The 17,195-nt window shown below is 40.4% G+C and overlaps 1 protein-coding gene across 1 annotated transcript in view; it reads right to left on the minus strand.

The window, feature by feature from the left end:
• PTBP1 (polypyrimidine tract binding protein 1) overlaps positions 1–17,195 on the minus strand; it is a 47,685-nt gene that overhangs the window by 29,774 nt on the left and 716 nt on the right. Inside the window, exon 2 of the mRNA XM_044998819.1 lies at positions 12,576–12,606. Within this exon, the coding sequence (XP_044854754.1) occupies positions 12,576–12,606 (31 nt within the window). The remainder of the gene's footprint in view (positions 1–12,575; positions 12,607–17,195) is intronic.

Consider the following 17,195-nt stretch of genomic DNA (forward strand, 5'->3'; position numbering starts at 1 on the left):
GGTCTATACTCCCAAAAGTGGAAGTTGCTGTGGGATAAAATATATAAACATTCATACACATTCTAAATTATAGTTTTGAATTCTCAAATGCCAGCTCCCATTTCCCCTCTTCTTGTGAAATAAAGACAAAGCCTTGTCTTCACTAAGAAAAAAGTGTGTGTTAACTCAAGGTAAAAGACAAAGCAATTGGTATTTTTCACATAAATTAGTGGGTCAAGTTAAACACTATGGGGGAAACCCAATCTAATTCAACCCGCTAACTCATGTGAAAATTACAAACTGCCTTGTCTTCATTAGAATTTTACTTCCAATTAGCTAGCTTGAGTTTCTGAGCAAAGACAGAGTGCTTCTATGAATACAAACATCTTAGGGTAGGGCCTTGCATGTGTCTCAAAGCACACCTATGGAACTCCATAAATTTTCAGCTGATCTGTATAATCCTTCATCTACTTAAAGATTAGTCACCCATAAAAAATAAATTAGTTGCATTCTGTCTGACCAAAGGGCTATAAAGCAATCCAAACTAGACAGACTGTTTAGTCATGAATAATTTAAAGACTAAACCTAGTGATGTTCCATGGTGGGTAGCTAATTGAAAACCTGAATACCAATATGTTCTACATCAAAGCTACTAATGAGAGAAAACTAATAAAGCTTTAGCAAGCATTTAGACAGGCCATGAAATTGTGGGACTCCTCCACATTTTCAAGTTATTACACAGAATTAAACCTGTACTTCCAGAATATTGTATTACACAGCCTGTTAGCAGGGGCAGAGGTAATGTTTAAACTATGACAAGAATTAGAAAAAGGCTACTCTGCTGGTTTACTGGCAGTATAAAATACAGATATACAAAATCAATTTAACTCTGGGTCAAACAATGGTAAATACTGCAAAGCAGCAGTACACCCTGCCCTTGGATATGAAGTGCCTTACACTGTTCCATCAACTGTATGGGAAGATGGAAGGAACAGCATTTGTTAAGCTGTCTCTCTTTAGGATCGGGGGGGGGTGGGGGGGAGGAAATGTTCAAAGGCACAAAAAGGCAGGCATGTGCTTAATTCCTATTGACTTTCAATGAGAGTTGGGCACAACTCATTTGCACCTCTGAATAACACACCTCCTCTCCCCCACCCACCGTAGAGAAAACTGTCAAGTGGTAAATTCAACTTGTTTGACCCGATAAATTTAACAATCACAAGAAAATCCCTAATTAAGGCTTTTATCCTTTAACACGGTGACCAGCCACAACTCAGAGATCTCCATACTCCATTTCCCTTGCATAAATGTCTGAAGTCAAGCTTGTACACACCATGAAGAATGTATCCTTTTGTACAGGCATGTAGCTCTCAATCCCTATATTGTTTATGCCAATGAGACAGTACTGACACCAATTTAAAAAAAGCACAAGGCTTGCTGCTGCACCACAGTGCTTTACCTTTGTATGAAAGTTACCCCAAAACTCCTGAATTGATAGACACATCAAGGCCAGGTCTACACTATAAACTTATATCAGCATAACTATATCGCTCAGGGGGGTGAAAAGTCCTCACCCCGAATGCAGTTATACTGACCAACTCCCTTCCCCCGCCATCCCGGTAGGGATGGGAGGGCTCCTCAGGTCGACATAGCTACCACCTTGCAGAGGTGGATTAATGATACCAATGGGAAACACTATCCCATTAGCACGGCAGCATCTTTGCACAGCTGCACCAGCCACTGCAGCTTTTTAAGTGCAGACCAGCTGCAAGGCTTGAACTGAAACTGCCATCCGACTGTGGTACTGAGAACCAGAATTACTGTTGTGAGAATGAGGGAGACAGACTATTTAAGTCCATGCCCCTGCAACAGCTTCCTCCTATGTCACATATACACTAAAATGAATCATAATTAGATTGTAAGATCTCTGGAGCAGGGCCCATCTCTTTGTTCTGTTTGTAGAGCACTTAGCACAGGGGTCCCCAACGCGGTGCCCGCAGGGGGCATCTATAGGCACCCGCATCCTGGCCAGCGGTCGAGAATCCACCAAAATGCCACCAAATTTCTGCGGTGTTTCGGCAGCGACGCCTCTCGATGACGCCACTTGTCAGCGCCCACCAGACGAAAAGGTTGGGGACCACTGACTTAGCACAGTGGAGTTCTGCTGCATCACTAGGGCTCCTGTGCACTAAGGTACTACAAACAAAAATAGTTAAAAAAAAATCAGGTGTCCTCAGTCCAATGTAAAAAGTTTGAGCTGATAGCGCAGGCTGAAACAATGTTACAAAAACCATGCTTCACCATCTATCACATTCTGTAACACACTGAATATCTATGCTAGCTAAACAGCTTTCAACACTAATTGATAAGGTCCCTGAGGAGACTGTGGCTGACAGCCATTGTCAACAGGCCATTTTCCTTGCAGACAGGAATTTTGTCTATAGGCCCGAGAAATTAACCGATTTATCTGTTTTTTGAAGGGTTAAGTTAGACTTTCAAGATACAAGAGGGATCCACGTCAGTAAAATGAGAGACTAAATTTAAATTTTAACAGCCACCATAGCTTCAGGTGGTCTAGTACATAGCACACAAAACAGTGAGCTCTTCAAAACTGTACACTGTGGGAGCTTTCAAAGCGATCTACCAAGAACAAATTTTGAAACACTTGCTGGATATATATGCTCTTTAATGAGTATTTTTAGAGGCTTCTTTATGAGGTAGGAAGGAAAATTCCAGGTTGTCTCAGCTAAACATTTTTTTCCAACAAGGATGATTCACCCCTTCCTCTTTCCCCCTCTTAAAAAAACCACCCAGAAAAAGATCACTGCTAGAGTTTTTTCGTAAGACAATTCAACCAGATGTGCATCTATGAGACTTGATTTCACATATCAGATACATTAGAATAGAAGTTGACAGGACAAATGAATGCTTAATGGTGTGAACATGAATTATGATGCTGTTATATGCCAATACTCTTTGTGGAGTTAAGATTCAAGAGTGAGTTCACCCAGAAAAAGGAATTGTCTGAATTACTAGGGCAAATCTCATGTCTATTTTCCTGATTTTATACAGGAGATTGCCTCTAGTAAGGGACTAGTTCCTATTCGCATAGTCTTTCCCTCCTACCTCCCACTAATCTACAGGCAACATGATCAACGTCACAGGAAATTAGAACAGTCTGGGTCACACTGAAACAGCAATGTTAACTGATTTGTGTGAAAATGCACCAGAAGAACAATTGGAATACAGAATTACTTCCTCCCTGAGCTCAGAATTGAAAGAGAGAAGCAGAACTTAACATTAAGAACATCAGAAAGGCCATACTGGGTCGGACTAACAGTCTACTCAGCTCAGTATCTAATCTTCTAACAGTGGCCACATGCTTCAGAGGGAAGGGGCAAAACAGGGCAACTATTGAGTGATCCATCTTGTTGGACAGTCCCAGCTTCTGACAAAATGGTGCAAAATGATCTTGTGCCAACTCTAAAGATTGGAATCTCAACGTTGGATGAGTTCACCTATCCGTGCGCCATCAGATCTTACAAATGAACTGTGATGATTGTACAGGCTGAACACCTCTAATCCGGCACTCCTTGGTCCAGCATAGGCGCTGGAGCACCCATGGGGAAAAATTAGTGGGTGCAAAGCATCCACCAGAGCCAACTTCCCCCCTCTGCCAGGACCAGCATCAGAGCCTCCAGGCAGGGGGTTGGCAGCCAGGACCCTGGGTGACAGGCCATGCTGGGCGCAAAGCCTGGGTGTGCTGCAGCACCCCCCCTGCACCCTTACTCCCTGCACCTATGGAGATCTGTGACACTCTGCATTTACCTCCAGTGGTTCAGCAAATTCTCTGGTTCAGCACTGGTTAGGTCCCAAGGGTGCTGGACTAGAGAGGTTCAACCTGTACATGAAAGTTATCTATAGTCTATTTAACACTTTAGACCAGTAGTTTTAAAATTGGTTTGCTGCCATCATTGCAAAGCATGTGTCAGTTGTCAAACATCTAAACTTCAGCTTAGATGTTTCTGGAGGCTTTTCTGACCAACTGAACTCAAAACAAGTGCTTGGCACTCTCTGTAGCTGCTCCAGTGATCTTCAAATTCAGCCATAATCAAGTGTGTATCATAACTCAAAGCAAATCTAAACCAATGGTGGTTGTAATGCCTCTTCCCTGTTGGCTGCACTCAGAGATGTTATTGGCATACAAGTGGTACCACATGAAGCTTATTCTTTTAGGAAAAAAATATTTTTTTTTAAAAACATCTAAACGCTCGCTAGTCCCATTTGAAACACTATTTAATACTACCCTAAGGCATATGCAGATTAAGATAAAGGGTTGGTTTTTTAAAAAAAATTGTAGCTAACACATGTCAAACACATTTTTAAGACTTGTACCCTTGTCTAGAGAACCCCCCCGCCCACACACACACACACAGTAAAAATGGAGTCGAACTCTAGGTTACCTGTAGGATCCACTCTGAACAGCTAACCCAACTTTGAAGAGATTAAACTGCACCTATATTAGATCTTAAGAGATGTTTCAAATATATTTAGCTAGCAATTTTAAAAATACCTTTTTCCTAGTTTAGGCACTGCTATGGTGGTTAGCACATCCATGAGTTTCTACTTTAGTCACTTTTTAACAGTTACTTCAGATTACACCTTGCAACAAACAAGCTGACTTGAGGTCCTGAATGCAGAACAGTATATAGTTAACATAAGTGAACCAAAGCTTTAAAGGGTTTCTGCTTAAAATCTGTTACAAGATTAAGTACACACAGCAACTTGTACAGCTATTGAGGGTTTTCTGTAGCATCATAAAGTATACCTTTTGTCATGCTCTTTTACGGAGGTACCATGGCTACTTGCTGCTTCTGCCCCCTTTTAAAATTTAAACCCCTATTCTATTCCTGTCTCACCTCAGTGATAAGCTAAAGACTTTCTGCACTAACAGGAAGTCCCTGCTCCTCAACCCTCTCATCTAGTCTGCCTCTCCCTAACCTTCATTCTCACAAAAACTAGTCTTGACAGCTACTATGGAGACACCCTGTAAAACAAACCTGTCCTTTGAGCGAATAAAAGGTGTGGCCGCTTTAACTGGTCCAAAATTCCTGTGCTAAAAGTAGTGATGTAAGGTAGTAATTTCTTGCTCTATAGGGTAATACACGCTCCAGCTAATAGCCGTCAGCATTTATATCATGTTCCAGGCTTCCTATCTAACTTAAAACCACTTTGTGACCGACAAGATGTTTAAAGATTATTTGAGAGTGATTAAAACCAAAAGGTTACATTTTATATAGCATTAATAGGAAACACTTAGTACAATTAGTGCTTTTCTACATGCCAGAAAATAATTGTTAACTGAATGACTCACCTTGCTTAGCAAAATAAGGGATCACTTCGGAGAGCTTTAACATTTTGTGACTACATGAATAATTCTATAAAATTTCACTGTGTACATACAGTTTAAGGAATGCCTACACAGTTTAGATCAAAGACTAACCTAAGAAGTGCTATTACACAATAGTGAGGTGTGTCAAAAACCTGCTTTGGTAAATACTAGGCAACCTTTAAGTCAGAATTTCTATAAACAAAACATCGTTATGTTAGAGATGAAGACCAACTTCAAATCAGATTGTGATTATGAAGCTGGAAAAGAAACTGATCACTTGGAGTTTAGATTTCAGATAGAGCCCCTTTATCCTGGTCTAAGTACAGTGATCACAAGACTAGGAGCCAGAAAACTCATTACTTCTAATTCTACCACAGACTCCTTCTGTAGCCTTTGATGAGTCACTGAATATCGCCTCTTCAGTTTCCCTACCTATTCATGGAGATGATAAATCACAGGAGTGAGGAGGATTACTCAATGCCTACGAAATATTGTCTCAAGTATTTTTAACTACAACAGCTAGTTTACAAAATAAAATTCAAGTTTCAGATCTTAAGAACATAAGAACATAAGAAAGGCCGTACCGGGTCAGACCAAAGGTCCATCTAGCCCAGTATCTGTCTACCGACAGTGGCCAATGCCAGGTGCCCCTGAGGGAGTGAACCTAACAGGCAATGATCAAGTGATCTCTCTCCTGCCATCCATCTCCATCCTCTGACGAACAGAGGCTAGGGACACCATTCTTACCCATCCTGGCTAATAGCCATTTATGGACTTAGCCACCATGAATTTATCCAGTCCCCTTTTAAACATTGTTATAGTCCTAGCCTTCACAACCTCCTCAGGTAAGGAGTTCCACAAGTTGACTGTGCGCTGCGTGAAGAAGAACTTCCTTTTATTTGTTTTAAACCTGCTGCCTATTAATTTCATTTGGTGACCCCTAGTTCTTGTATTATGGGAATAAGTAAATAACTTTTCCTTATCCACTTTCTCAACATCACTCATGATTTTATATACCTCTATCATGTCCCCCCTTAGTCTTCTCTTTTCCAAACTGAAGAGTCCTAGCCTCTTTAATCTTTCCTCATATGGGACCCTCTCTAAACCCCTAATCATTTTAGTTGCTCTTTTCTGAACCTTTTCTAGTGCTAGAATATCTTTTTTGAAGTGAGGAGACCACATCTGTACACAGTATTCGAGATGTGGGCGTACCATGGATTTATATAAGGGCAATAATATATTCTCAGTCTTATTCTCTATCCCCTTTTTAATGATTCCTAACATCCTGTTTGCTTTTTTGACCGCCTCTGCACACTGCGTGGACATCTTCAGAGAACTATCCACGATAACTCCAAGATCTTTTTCCTGACTCGTTGTAGCTAAATTAGCCCCCATCATGTTGTATGTATAGTTGGGGTTATTTTTTCCAATGTGCATTACTTTACACTTATCCACATTAAATTTCATTTGCCATTTTGTTGCCCAATCACTTAGTTTTGTGAGATCTTTTTGAAGTTCTTCACAATCTGCTTTGGTCTTAACTATCTTGAGTAGTTTAGTATCATCTGCAAACTTTGCCACCTCACTGTTTACCCCTTTCTCCAGATCATTTATGAATAAATTGAATAGGATTGGTCCTAGGACTGACCCTTGGGGAACACCACTAGTTACCCCTCTCCATTCTGAGAATTTACCATTAATTCCTACCCTTTGTTCCCTGTCCTTTAACCAGTTCTCAATCCATGAAAGGACCTTTCCTTTTATCCCATGACAGCTTAATTTACGTAAGAGCCTTTGGTGAGGGACCTTGTCAAAGGCTTTCTGGAAATCTAAGTACACTATGTCCACCGGATCCCCCTTGTCCACATGTTTGTTGACCCCTTCAAAGAACTCTAATAGATTAGTAAGACACGATTTCCCTTTACAGAAACCATGTTGACTATTGCTCAAGAGTTTGTGTTTTTCTATGTGTCTGACAATTTTATTCTTTACTATTGTTTCAACTAATTTGCCCGGTACCGACGTTAGACTTACCGGTCTGTAATTGACGGGATCACCCCTAGAGCCCTTTTCAAATATTGGCGTTAAATTAGCTAACTTCCAGTCATTGGGTACCGAAGCTGATTTAAAGGACAGGTTACAAACCCTAGTTAATAGTTCCGCAACTTCACATTTGAGTTCTTTCAGAACTCTTGGGTGAATGCCATCTGGTCCCGGTGACTTGTTAATGTTGAGTTTATCAATTAATTCCAAAACCTCCTCTAGTGATACTTCAATCTGTGACAGTTCCTCAGATTTGTCACCTACAAAAGCCAGCTCAGGTTTGGGAATCTCCCTAACATCCTCAGTCGTGAAGACTGAAGGAGAAATGTTTTAGAGAGAAATGTTTTCATTTAACCATTTCATCACATGGGGTTTTCTTAAGAATCCCCTCATGGAAAAATAAAGTTATAGTAGTAACCAGAGCAGGAGCTTAAGCAAGCTATGAATCAAGTCATTCTAATCAATTTCTACATAAAGAATGAATGAGTAATTTAGTGTAAACTAAGGTTTAGATGTGATTCAAGGCACTTCTCCACAATGATTTATTGGCAGATGAATATGTGCTACCTGGAATCTCTTGCTTACAACCCTTAATGCAGGTTGAAGTAATATGTACAATTTGTTGTTGCAAATAAAGCAACATTTGGGTTCCTATACTCCATTAGAGGGAGTTTTCCATTTGCTCATAAAGATGAATAATCTATCCATAAATTGAAGTAGCTGTACATAAAAATCATATCAGACGACATTAGATTCCTTATGTTCCTTCCACAAAACATGTTACCATTCCTGTTACATCCAGCTATTTGCCTCAATTTCTGATCACCATGCCATTGGGATACTGCTTTTCTTGTGTCCATACTAAATACATGTGGCTTACACGTGTGATCATGCCTGTAACAGCAAGTCCACAAGAGCCAGCTTGTTGCAGCCTTTGAACTAGAGCCATAAGAGGGGACTGGAATTTCCTCACCACATTCTTGGCCTACTGCCTGAAGCCATAATTACTTGTTCCCATGGCAAAGAGCCTGGCTTGACCACAAAACCACTTCTATGCAGTCAGACTGTATCATACTCTAACAAAACTTGTTCTACAATATTTTAAGAGTTAACTTTGCAGATGCTACTTTGGTTTTCAAACTGTATATTTCTAAGGTCATGTGTCTACACTAGCAGACTTACAGTGACACAGCTGTACCAATACAGCTGTGACACTAAGATCACTCGTGTAGTCACTTTATGCCAACAGGACCTGTCGACATAATAAAACCACCTCAACGACTGGCAGCAAGTATGCCAGCGGGAGAAGATCTCCTGCTGACATAGCACTGTGCACATAAGCACTTATGCCAGAGAAACTTGCGTTGTTTATAGGGGTGTTTTCCACACGCCTGAGCGACATAAATGGTAGTGCAGACATAGCTCAGGGTCTGGTACTATGGAGCTTTGTGTTTAGGCCTATCCACAATGGAGCTTTATGTTTAGGATTATCCAATAGGTAGCTATTTTTACAGTAATTCATTGTTATGAAATACAATACCATTTGTTCTCTTCCCAAAGAATGGTGCATTGGCACAAAATAGTAAAATCACCATCATTAATTATTTGTATTACTAGAAGGTCTAGGAATGCCAACTGAGATCAAAGTCCCACTGCATACACTTAATAAAACAATCTCTGAACTGAAGTGCTTACAATCTAAACAAACAAAACGGAGAGACTATATTACTCCCATTTTACAGATGGGGAACAGAAGCATGAAGAGATTAAGTAATTCACCCAAAATCAAACATGGAGTCTTCAACATGGCCAGAAAAATAATCCATCTTGAAGTCCAAATTAATGTCTCAACCACAATGCCATCCTCTTCCTTTCTTTTCAGGAAGTGAGTCAGTTAGGTGAAAGAGGAAGTCTTAAGTAGATCACATGTTTATGGCTACAGCACTCTTTCCATCAGGGTCTCCAATAATTGCAGGGCTTTGTGAGCAACAGAGCAGTAATACATTTCCTAAACTAGCTGTATCTGCATATTAAGATGTGAGTGAAGAAACCCACAGATAGGACATGTGATATGCATATTTTAAACCTCTGGACTGGCTAACTTGTACTATGATCCAGAAAATACTTAAGATTATCCAGCAATGCACTAAAGCACGATAAGATTAGATTACAGGACTATTATTCTCAAGACTGAAATACGGCTCAGTGTTCTCAACAGCAAAATTACTGAAGTACAATATTTCAAAGACTTCAGAATAATGAAAGAAAGAGCCCACCCAAGTATCTAAAACAGATTAAGGGTGGAGATGCTTACTCAATTACTGTGTGTCTGCTGGGCTGGATGAAGTACAGCACACCCATCTAATCTAAGCGCCTGATTTAAAGAACCTGAGTGTGAACACCACACAAGAGCTGCCTGTAAGCTTCTAAAACATTAGGACTGACAACCTAAAAGAAGACTTCGGGAAAATAACTTGTAACATTTCATTCCCCTATTGCTTTTTGCTCCTTCCACCTTTCCACATTAGTCTGCTGGGTTTGTCTTCACTTTTTTCCCAGTATATTGACTAACAGTATAGTTCAAGAGATGTTTACCATTCTCTCTCTACAGTGCTGCTTAACAAAAGGACCAAGACAGTCTGGAAAAAAGTCACTAAAAATCTACGATCTTTCAAGCTTATAATGAACTGAAAGGAATATGGTTTCTGCCATCTCTGCTCATGCATATCCTGAATATAATTTGGGATGATAGGGGAGGGAGATCATTTAACACTTCTGATATAAAAAAAGATATTTCTATCTAACTAATACCCATGCCAACAATTTAGGGGCACAGCCAGCAAACAATCTCTCAGAACAGTTTTCAGGCGCAGATGCTAGGTGTAGCTTCTTTCATTCCCAAGAATCTGAAGAAGTGGGTATTCACCCACGAAAGCTCATGCTGCAAAACGTCTGTTAGTCTATAAGGTGCCACAGGATTCTTTGTTGCTTTTACAGATCCAGACTAACACGGCTACCCCTCTGATACTTTCATTCCCAAGTGAATCTTATTCCTATTTGAATCTTTTACAGATTCAATAGTTGTAAAAGTCTCGACTGCTGTTCAACTTTATTACTGTAAGTTACTGGACAATGATAAAGAACATCTATTTCTGAAAGGAGGAAAAAATGAAGTTAATAAAGTGATTGCTAACAATGGATGCCCTAAGAATCTCACTTAACAGCTGCAGCAAAGAACGGAGCTCATTCAGAAAGTATTTCAACAGAAATCCTGCTGAAATGCTTCCAGGATTGTATAGAAAGTTTCCTCTGCACACTACTCAGTAACCCAATTACTCAAAAAAAAACCCACGGGAAGTTAGAATGAAGTGAGGACACTAGTAAGAGCAATTGCACATGTTGTTGTCCGTTAGTTCTTTTAAACTATTCTCATACAAGGTTATATGGTTTTTGAGATTTAATGAAAGGACTCCTATTCCTTTGGACATGCTAGTGTTGAATTAGAAGATTGCCTATAATAAAGCAGGGGCAAGAGTGGCATTGGCCACAGAAGACAAGCATTCCATTGCTCTAAAAATAAGAGACTTTAGAAATTAAATTTAACAGTAAATAACCAAGCACTTATTCTAAAGTCAAAGGCATATTTTGGTGTAGTAATTACAGAATGTATTGCATTATTTGCTGTGGAAGGTACCCCTTCAAACACTACTTTAGGCATGACACTAAACTTATCCAAATAGGGGGAAATTTCCAAAGATTTATGAGCAGACAACTTCTTACCCTAGTTCATGCGATTCAATCCTCTCTTTTGCTCCTGTCATTTTCTACCTGAACTGGTTTTCTAAAAGTAGGGTGCCTGACTGACAATAGGTACTATTTCTGGTGTATACATTTTCCTCTTGTCCTCGCCCATCTCTCATGCCCCATCGCGCTTGCAGCATAAAAGCGACAGTAGTTTTGTCTTGTGCTAGAAATGGAAGTGCTGCCGTGACTTCTTCCAATCCCCATTTAGACGACAAACCATACCCTCCTTAAGGGATTAAAATCATGCAACATACAAGAACTGCATGCCCAAAATGCAGTAACACATCCTGAAGTTCTTGCCATCACTGGAGCTTGAATATCAAAAATTAACCTTTCACAACCCTTCTGGGCAAAAGCTTTCCTTTGCATAACTAGAGATCTTCCAATGGCTACAGCACTTTAAGTACATTTTAGCACGACAGTAGAATTATAGTGAAGTCACTAAAAGTTCTACTACATGGAAAGATACTCCGGGGTAAGTTGATTGACTGTAGTGCTTTTAGCTTTTATGTAGCAAAAATGGCCCTGTGCTTAAAACAATATATAAAATAGATAAATGAAGTAACAAGCTACCTGTCTCACCATGAATCTTTAGCTCAGTTTAAATTCTTAGTCCTGTCCCAAACTGCATCATTTCACCGACAGTTCAACTTTTCACATTTGCCACATCTGATGAATCTTTCCAACTTAACTCTTTAAACTAACAATTATGATCCTGACAATGAACTAAGCTGAGGAGTGCTAGTCTATCCTGAACATTCCAGTTTAGCAGTTCTCAGGAACCAAGTTTCCTCCTATGAACAGCAGCCTATTATCATACTCCATTGATAAGGAGGCTCCTGTCAGCACTTTGAGTCTCAGGGTTAGGGCCGCACTTTCAAAACCAGACACTAGCAGGGTAAAGGTCATATTTACTGTACTCCCAAGAGATAAGAATGTGTAAAATGCTTTTTATTTTAGCATTAAAAGGATTATCACAACATCCAAATGAACAGGAGATCCACAAAAACATGAAGTTGAGCGTTCTCAATCCAATGAACTGTCAATTTCTCTTTCAAAGATGTATTGTCCGTTATATAGATACAACTCAAGTTTGTCTGAACACCAACATCATTTGCGTTCTGTTTTTAAACATCTTGTCTGACGACAACAGCCTTTCTGTCCTCCAACAGCAGAGTAAAAACAAGGTCATACATATGAAAATTAAATATGCCTTCTGGTTAAAAAACAATTGAGATGTACTATAAGAAACAGATGCTTTAAAACTGAAGTGTTAATTTTTCTAAGTTTATAACTAACACTAAACTAGGTCAAATGCTGAGCAAGTGGAAAAAGAGAAAAAGTGAGAAGTGCCTACCTTTGTACCAACTGTTATATCTTGGACAATGCTGTAGAAAAAAAGAAAAGAGGATTAAGTTACATAGGTTTGCCACAAATATCCAGCAGTAAGGAAAAAAGCTAGTCAAAGTGCACCCATCTTCACAAGTGAGCCAAAGAGAGTTCATACAAGAAAAAAAAATTAGGTTGTGGTGAAGACCCAATGCCCCAAAGTGTTAGGAATGTGCACCTCTTCCACTTCTAACAATGGAACTTTCCCCTTTTTGCCAGTGAACCATAGAAAGGAGTATGCAGGTACCAAAGCCAGTATTCTTCACAGGAATGTAAGACAAACAGTGTCTTGAGCCAAGTCACAGCAAGAGTGAGTGTCAAAATTACTCTCCTACAGTCACTAGTATTCACCTGTATAGTCCATACAATCCATATCTAGAGCATTCTTAAAACAAAAGTTTATACTTAGACTATCAAGCTGGCACAAATATTCAGCAGAAGAATTCAAGGGAGCTGACCCTCGGGGTGGCTACCTCTACAAAGATGGGTTAGTAATGCATCCAGAATTTGCTCAAGAATGATGCAATACCAATGGTGCAAGCAACAGGGGAACTGCTTGCGTAGACTAGACAGGCTTTTATACCACTGCCTCATCTAAACCTGAATAAAACAGCCCGTGCCTGATTTACAGTAGTCCTTCCACCATAGTGCAGCTCCACTGGTGACAGCAGTTTAGAGTAATAGCAGGATGACTTTTAAAAGTGCTTAGTGAAAACAAAACCTTGTTGACCCCCAGTGCTATATGGATATCAGGAATATTGAGTGTGATTATAATTAGAAGTATTTCTACCCTGCCCACATTACAGCATAGCAGCGCTGTGACATGTACAGTGTAGACATGTTTTATCGCCAGGGGAGAGCTCTCCTGGCAATAAAATAGCCCAGTTCGAATGATGGGTGGTCACTCCTGGCAATAAAGCACTGTCTATACTGGCACTTCTCAGCAACTTTTGTCGCTCAGTGGGGTGTTTTTTCACACCCCTGAACAACTAAAGTTTTAGCACTGAAAGTGGTAGTGTAGACATAGCTTAACAAATTTTGTAAAGAACACTGATGTATGCCCTCATGCACGAGGTTTAATCTGTTAGGGTACATCTACACAGGGATAAAAGACCCCTGGCACAGCCACAGCTGGCCTAGATCACCTGACTCAGGCTGGTGGGGCTAAAAATCACTATGTAGATGTTTGGACTCAGGCTGGGTCCCAGAACTTGGACTTCAGCCCCAGCCCAAACATCTACACAGCAATTTTTCAGCCCCAGAGACTGAGCCTTGAAAACCTGAGTCACCTGACCCTGGCCAGCCGCAGGTTTTGTATCACTGTGTAGACCACCATTAGAGACCTGGATGACAACTAGTGGTGGGTACAGGTTATTCTACATCTGCCTACTGCAGGGTTTTTACACCTTCCTCCAAAGCATATTGCACTGGCCACTATCAGAGACAGGATACTGGACTAGATGGACCACTAAATCAGATCTTGTATAGCAACTCCTGTTATTGAGAGTCACTAGTCTGCCAAATGGAGAACGCAGTTCAGGGTAATGAGATACTCATATTACCAACATTTACACCTTTTTTGTAAAACGATCCAAGATGGAGGGAGAATTCTTTCATTAAGTTTGAGGGTCTCTAGCACAGGACTTTTCAAACTTCATTGCACCGCAACCCCCTTCTGACAGTACACGACCCCAGGAAGGGGGGACCAAAGCCAAAGCCCTGCGCAGGAAGGCCTGTAACCTGAGCCCTGCTGCCCCAGGCCCCAGCAAATCTAACACCAGCCTTGGTGACCCGATTAAAACGGGGTTGCGACCCACTTCGAGATCCTGACAGTTTTAGAACCGCTGGTTGAGCATAACTAAAGCACTGGGCTGCAGGAAGTCCAAAAATTGGTAAAGTAGTGATGTAAAGTTGGGCAGCAGACACTCATTGACCCTGTAGCCCTTCAGGGTACGCACCATGCCATGAACCTTGAATTCTTATGTCAGCCTTCCCCAGTACAGGGTGCATTGTACAAATACTTGGAATGATAGAGGATCCTGCAGTCAGTCACAAGCCACTAGGTCTGCAGTGACCCACTACTGAATCACAGAAAACAGCTAAAAGTTGGGCTCTACTAAGTCCTGCACAGCAATATGAAAAAAGTAACTCTACTTGCAGCAAGAAAAATTTTAGAATTCAAAGGGATTTAATTCTGCCACAATCTACATTTTCTACACTTTCCCTTGCATTTTAGTAATTTTTCAGGTAATTAAACATTGCTCACACTTACTACAAAATCATTCAGGTTTCACCAATTTAAACAATCCCTAGTACTAGCATAAGCCAGCTCAACTTCTCATACTTCCCCCTCAGAACCAGCCTGCCATGTCATCATAACCCAGCAATTTTACAGCTGGAGTCACAATCTACTCCAATGGCTGATGCCAGGAAACTACACTATGGTTTCTCTAGCTCAGACTGCTATTTAAAAAAAAGCTCTGAATGAGACTACAGGATTTTACAATCCCACTGGTGTTCAGAGTCACCAATGAAGACAGATGGGTTTTGTTTCATCTTGAAGGGGAGAGCTTTAGTGGAGTAATTAAACCCATCTGTACATCAGTGGAAAATCCAACTGAATGCTGCTGCATGTAACCACTCCAAAGTTATTTAACATACTGGTGTTTCTTCAGTTTAAAAACAATACCATTTCTGCCAGAGTGCTTTTTGCACACCTGAATCAAAGAAAAACCTCCCAGAGGGGCAGAAAAATAATGAGCATCTAAAGTTCCAAGCCTCTCAAAGTTATCCTTGAGCAATTTCTTTTGCTTCCTGTTCCTCTTGAGGGCCTCACACACAGGAAATGTTTTACATAAAGTAGCCTTTACAGGGAATGGTATTTAAAATTATCCTGCAAGAGCAGCTTTTTTATTTGCCAAAAACTGTTTGGTTCCAGAATATTTTTGTATATTTATCTGATAACTGAGGCCACATGAATAGCACACAACACATCAACAGCTTTTAGACAATTTTTTAAAAAGAAGTATGCCATCAATTTTCAGTTTGAATACACTTTTAAACAGCAGTTTCTCAAGCAAGTTTCACTGGTCCTGGCAACCAAATCAGTTACCAAGTTTTCTCCTAGTTTAGCAGTATGGGCCACCAATTCTAGCAAAATTTAATTTCACATAGAAAGAACACCACTTACTTTGGAATAATAGACAGAAAATTGAAAGTATGATCTGGGATGACATACTTTTGGGCCATTTTCTAATATGCAATCTTTGCCATATCAAGCCCCCTTGCATATTTAACAAGACAATTTATACCAAAAACAATTTAAGAAAAAATGCAACTAAGCAGGATTGTAAGCATGAGAAATACTGATGAAAGGTCATGGACAGTTAGCTATGCAGAAGTGGAACAATTTCCAGAAGAAAGAAACTCCCCACATCTTATCACAAGCCCAGCAAATAGCAGCTAGGCTCTGAAAGGAAAGTGAACCATGTCCTGGGATCTTTAACTGACATGGAATAATTAAAATTTTATGCTTCAGCCCATATTGTCACTTCCACTGCACAGGATGAAAAGCTACAACTGTCTAAATAAATATTTTAATTTACATAACTAAGCCAGCTTTCCTACAATCTACCCTGAGTAGTAGAAAGAATACTCACCACAAAAACAAGAGGTTTTCAAATTAGTTACAGCTGTAAATTATTAAAGTTTTTCTATAACTTTTATACCAACTCAACATGTTGAGCAGTTACATTAAAAGTGTAACAAGCTGAAGTGAAGTTCCTGAGCAAACTAAGGTAGCCTTCACATAAAGAACCAGACTCTGATCCCTTTCAGATCTAGAGTTGTAAATGAAACTTTTTATGAAGCTAGTCATTAATTTAGGCTCTCTAATTTAAGGTTTTGGGATACTTAAATACTGTCTCTTTGGAAGTGCCAAATATTTTGGGTTGACTAACAAGGTCAGTGATATCTTCATTAAGCATCACATTTTGAAATGCCTCTAAAATAGATGGGGTGGTCATTAGCGAGCGAAGCAACATTACTAGGCATACAAATGTTGCTCCCTGCAAAACTACAGGAGCCACATCATTAGCAAGACAAATTTTATCTGGAAAACCTCCAGAAGGGCAAGGAAACACTACCACAAGGCTTGTTGTGTTGTTACAGCTTATCCTGAGATGCCCAGGTAGCACGCAAGGGAAGCCATACTTCCAATAAATTCCCGAACTATGCCTGAAGGAATTAAAGCTCCTCAAAGCGTAGCGTGTGTAAGCCAAATTACACTTCAAAAAGCGTTCGTGGAAAGGCCAGGACAATGGCAGTGTAACCCATTACTGAGGCAGCTCTGGGTGTGCCCAAAGCCACAATCTTGCCGCTTGCAAGAGTCCCCGCCCGGTACAATCTTGAAGGATTGCTGCTCCTAAGGTGAGTGGGTGCATGTTGCAGCGCTTCCCAGGCACCTCCCCAAGCAGACGCTACGGCCCACACCCAGGCAATTTACAGGAAACATGGCAAACCTCCTCCCACTCCACGACCGCCCGGGGGAGTCTGGATTCTTTTGGGGAAGGGGGGGGGTGAAAGAAGA

Source organism: Mauremys mutica, chromosome 24, assembly GCF_020497125.1.
Source record: "Mauremys mutica isolate MM-2020 ecotype Southern chromosome 24, ASM2049712v1, whole genome shotgun sequence".
In the NCBI taxonomy this organism is placed as follows: Eukaryota; Metazoa; Chordata; order Testudines; family Geoemydidae; genus Mauremys; species Mauremys mutica.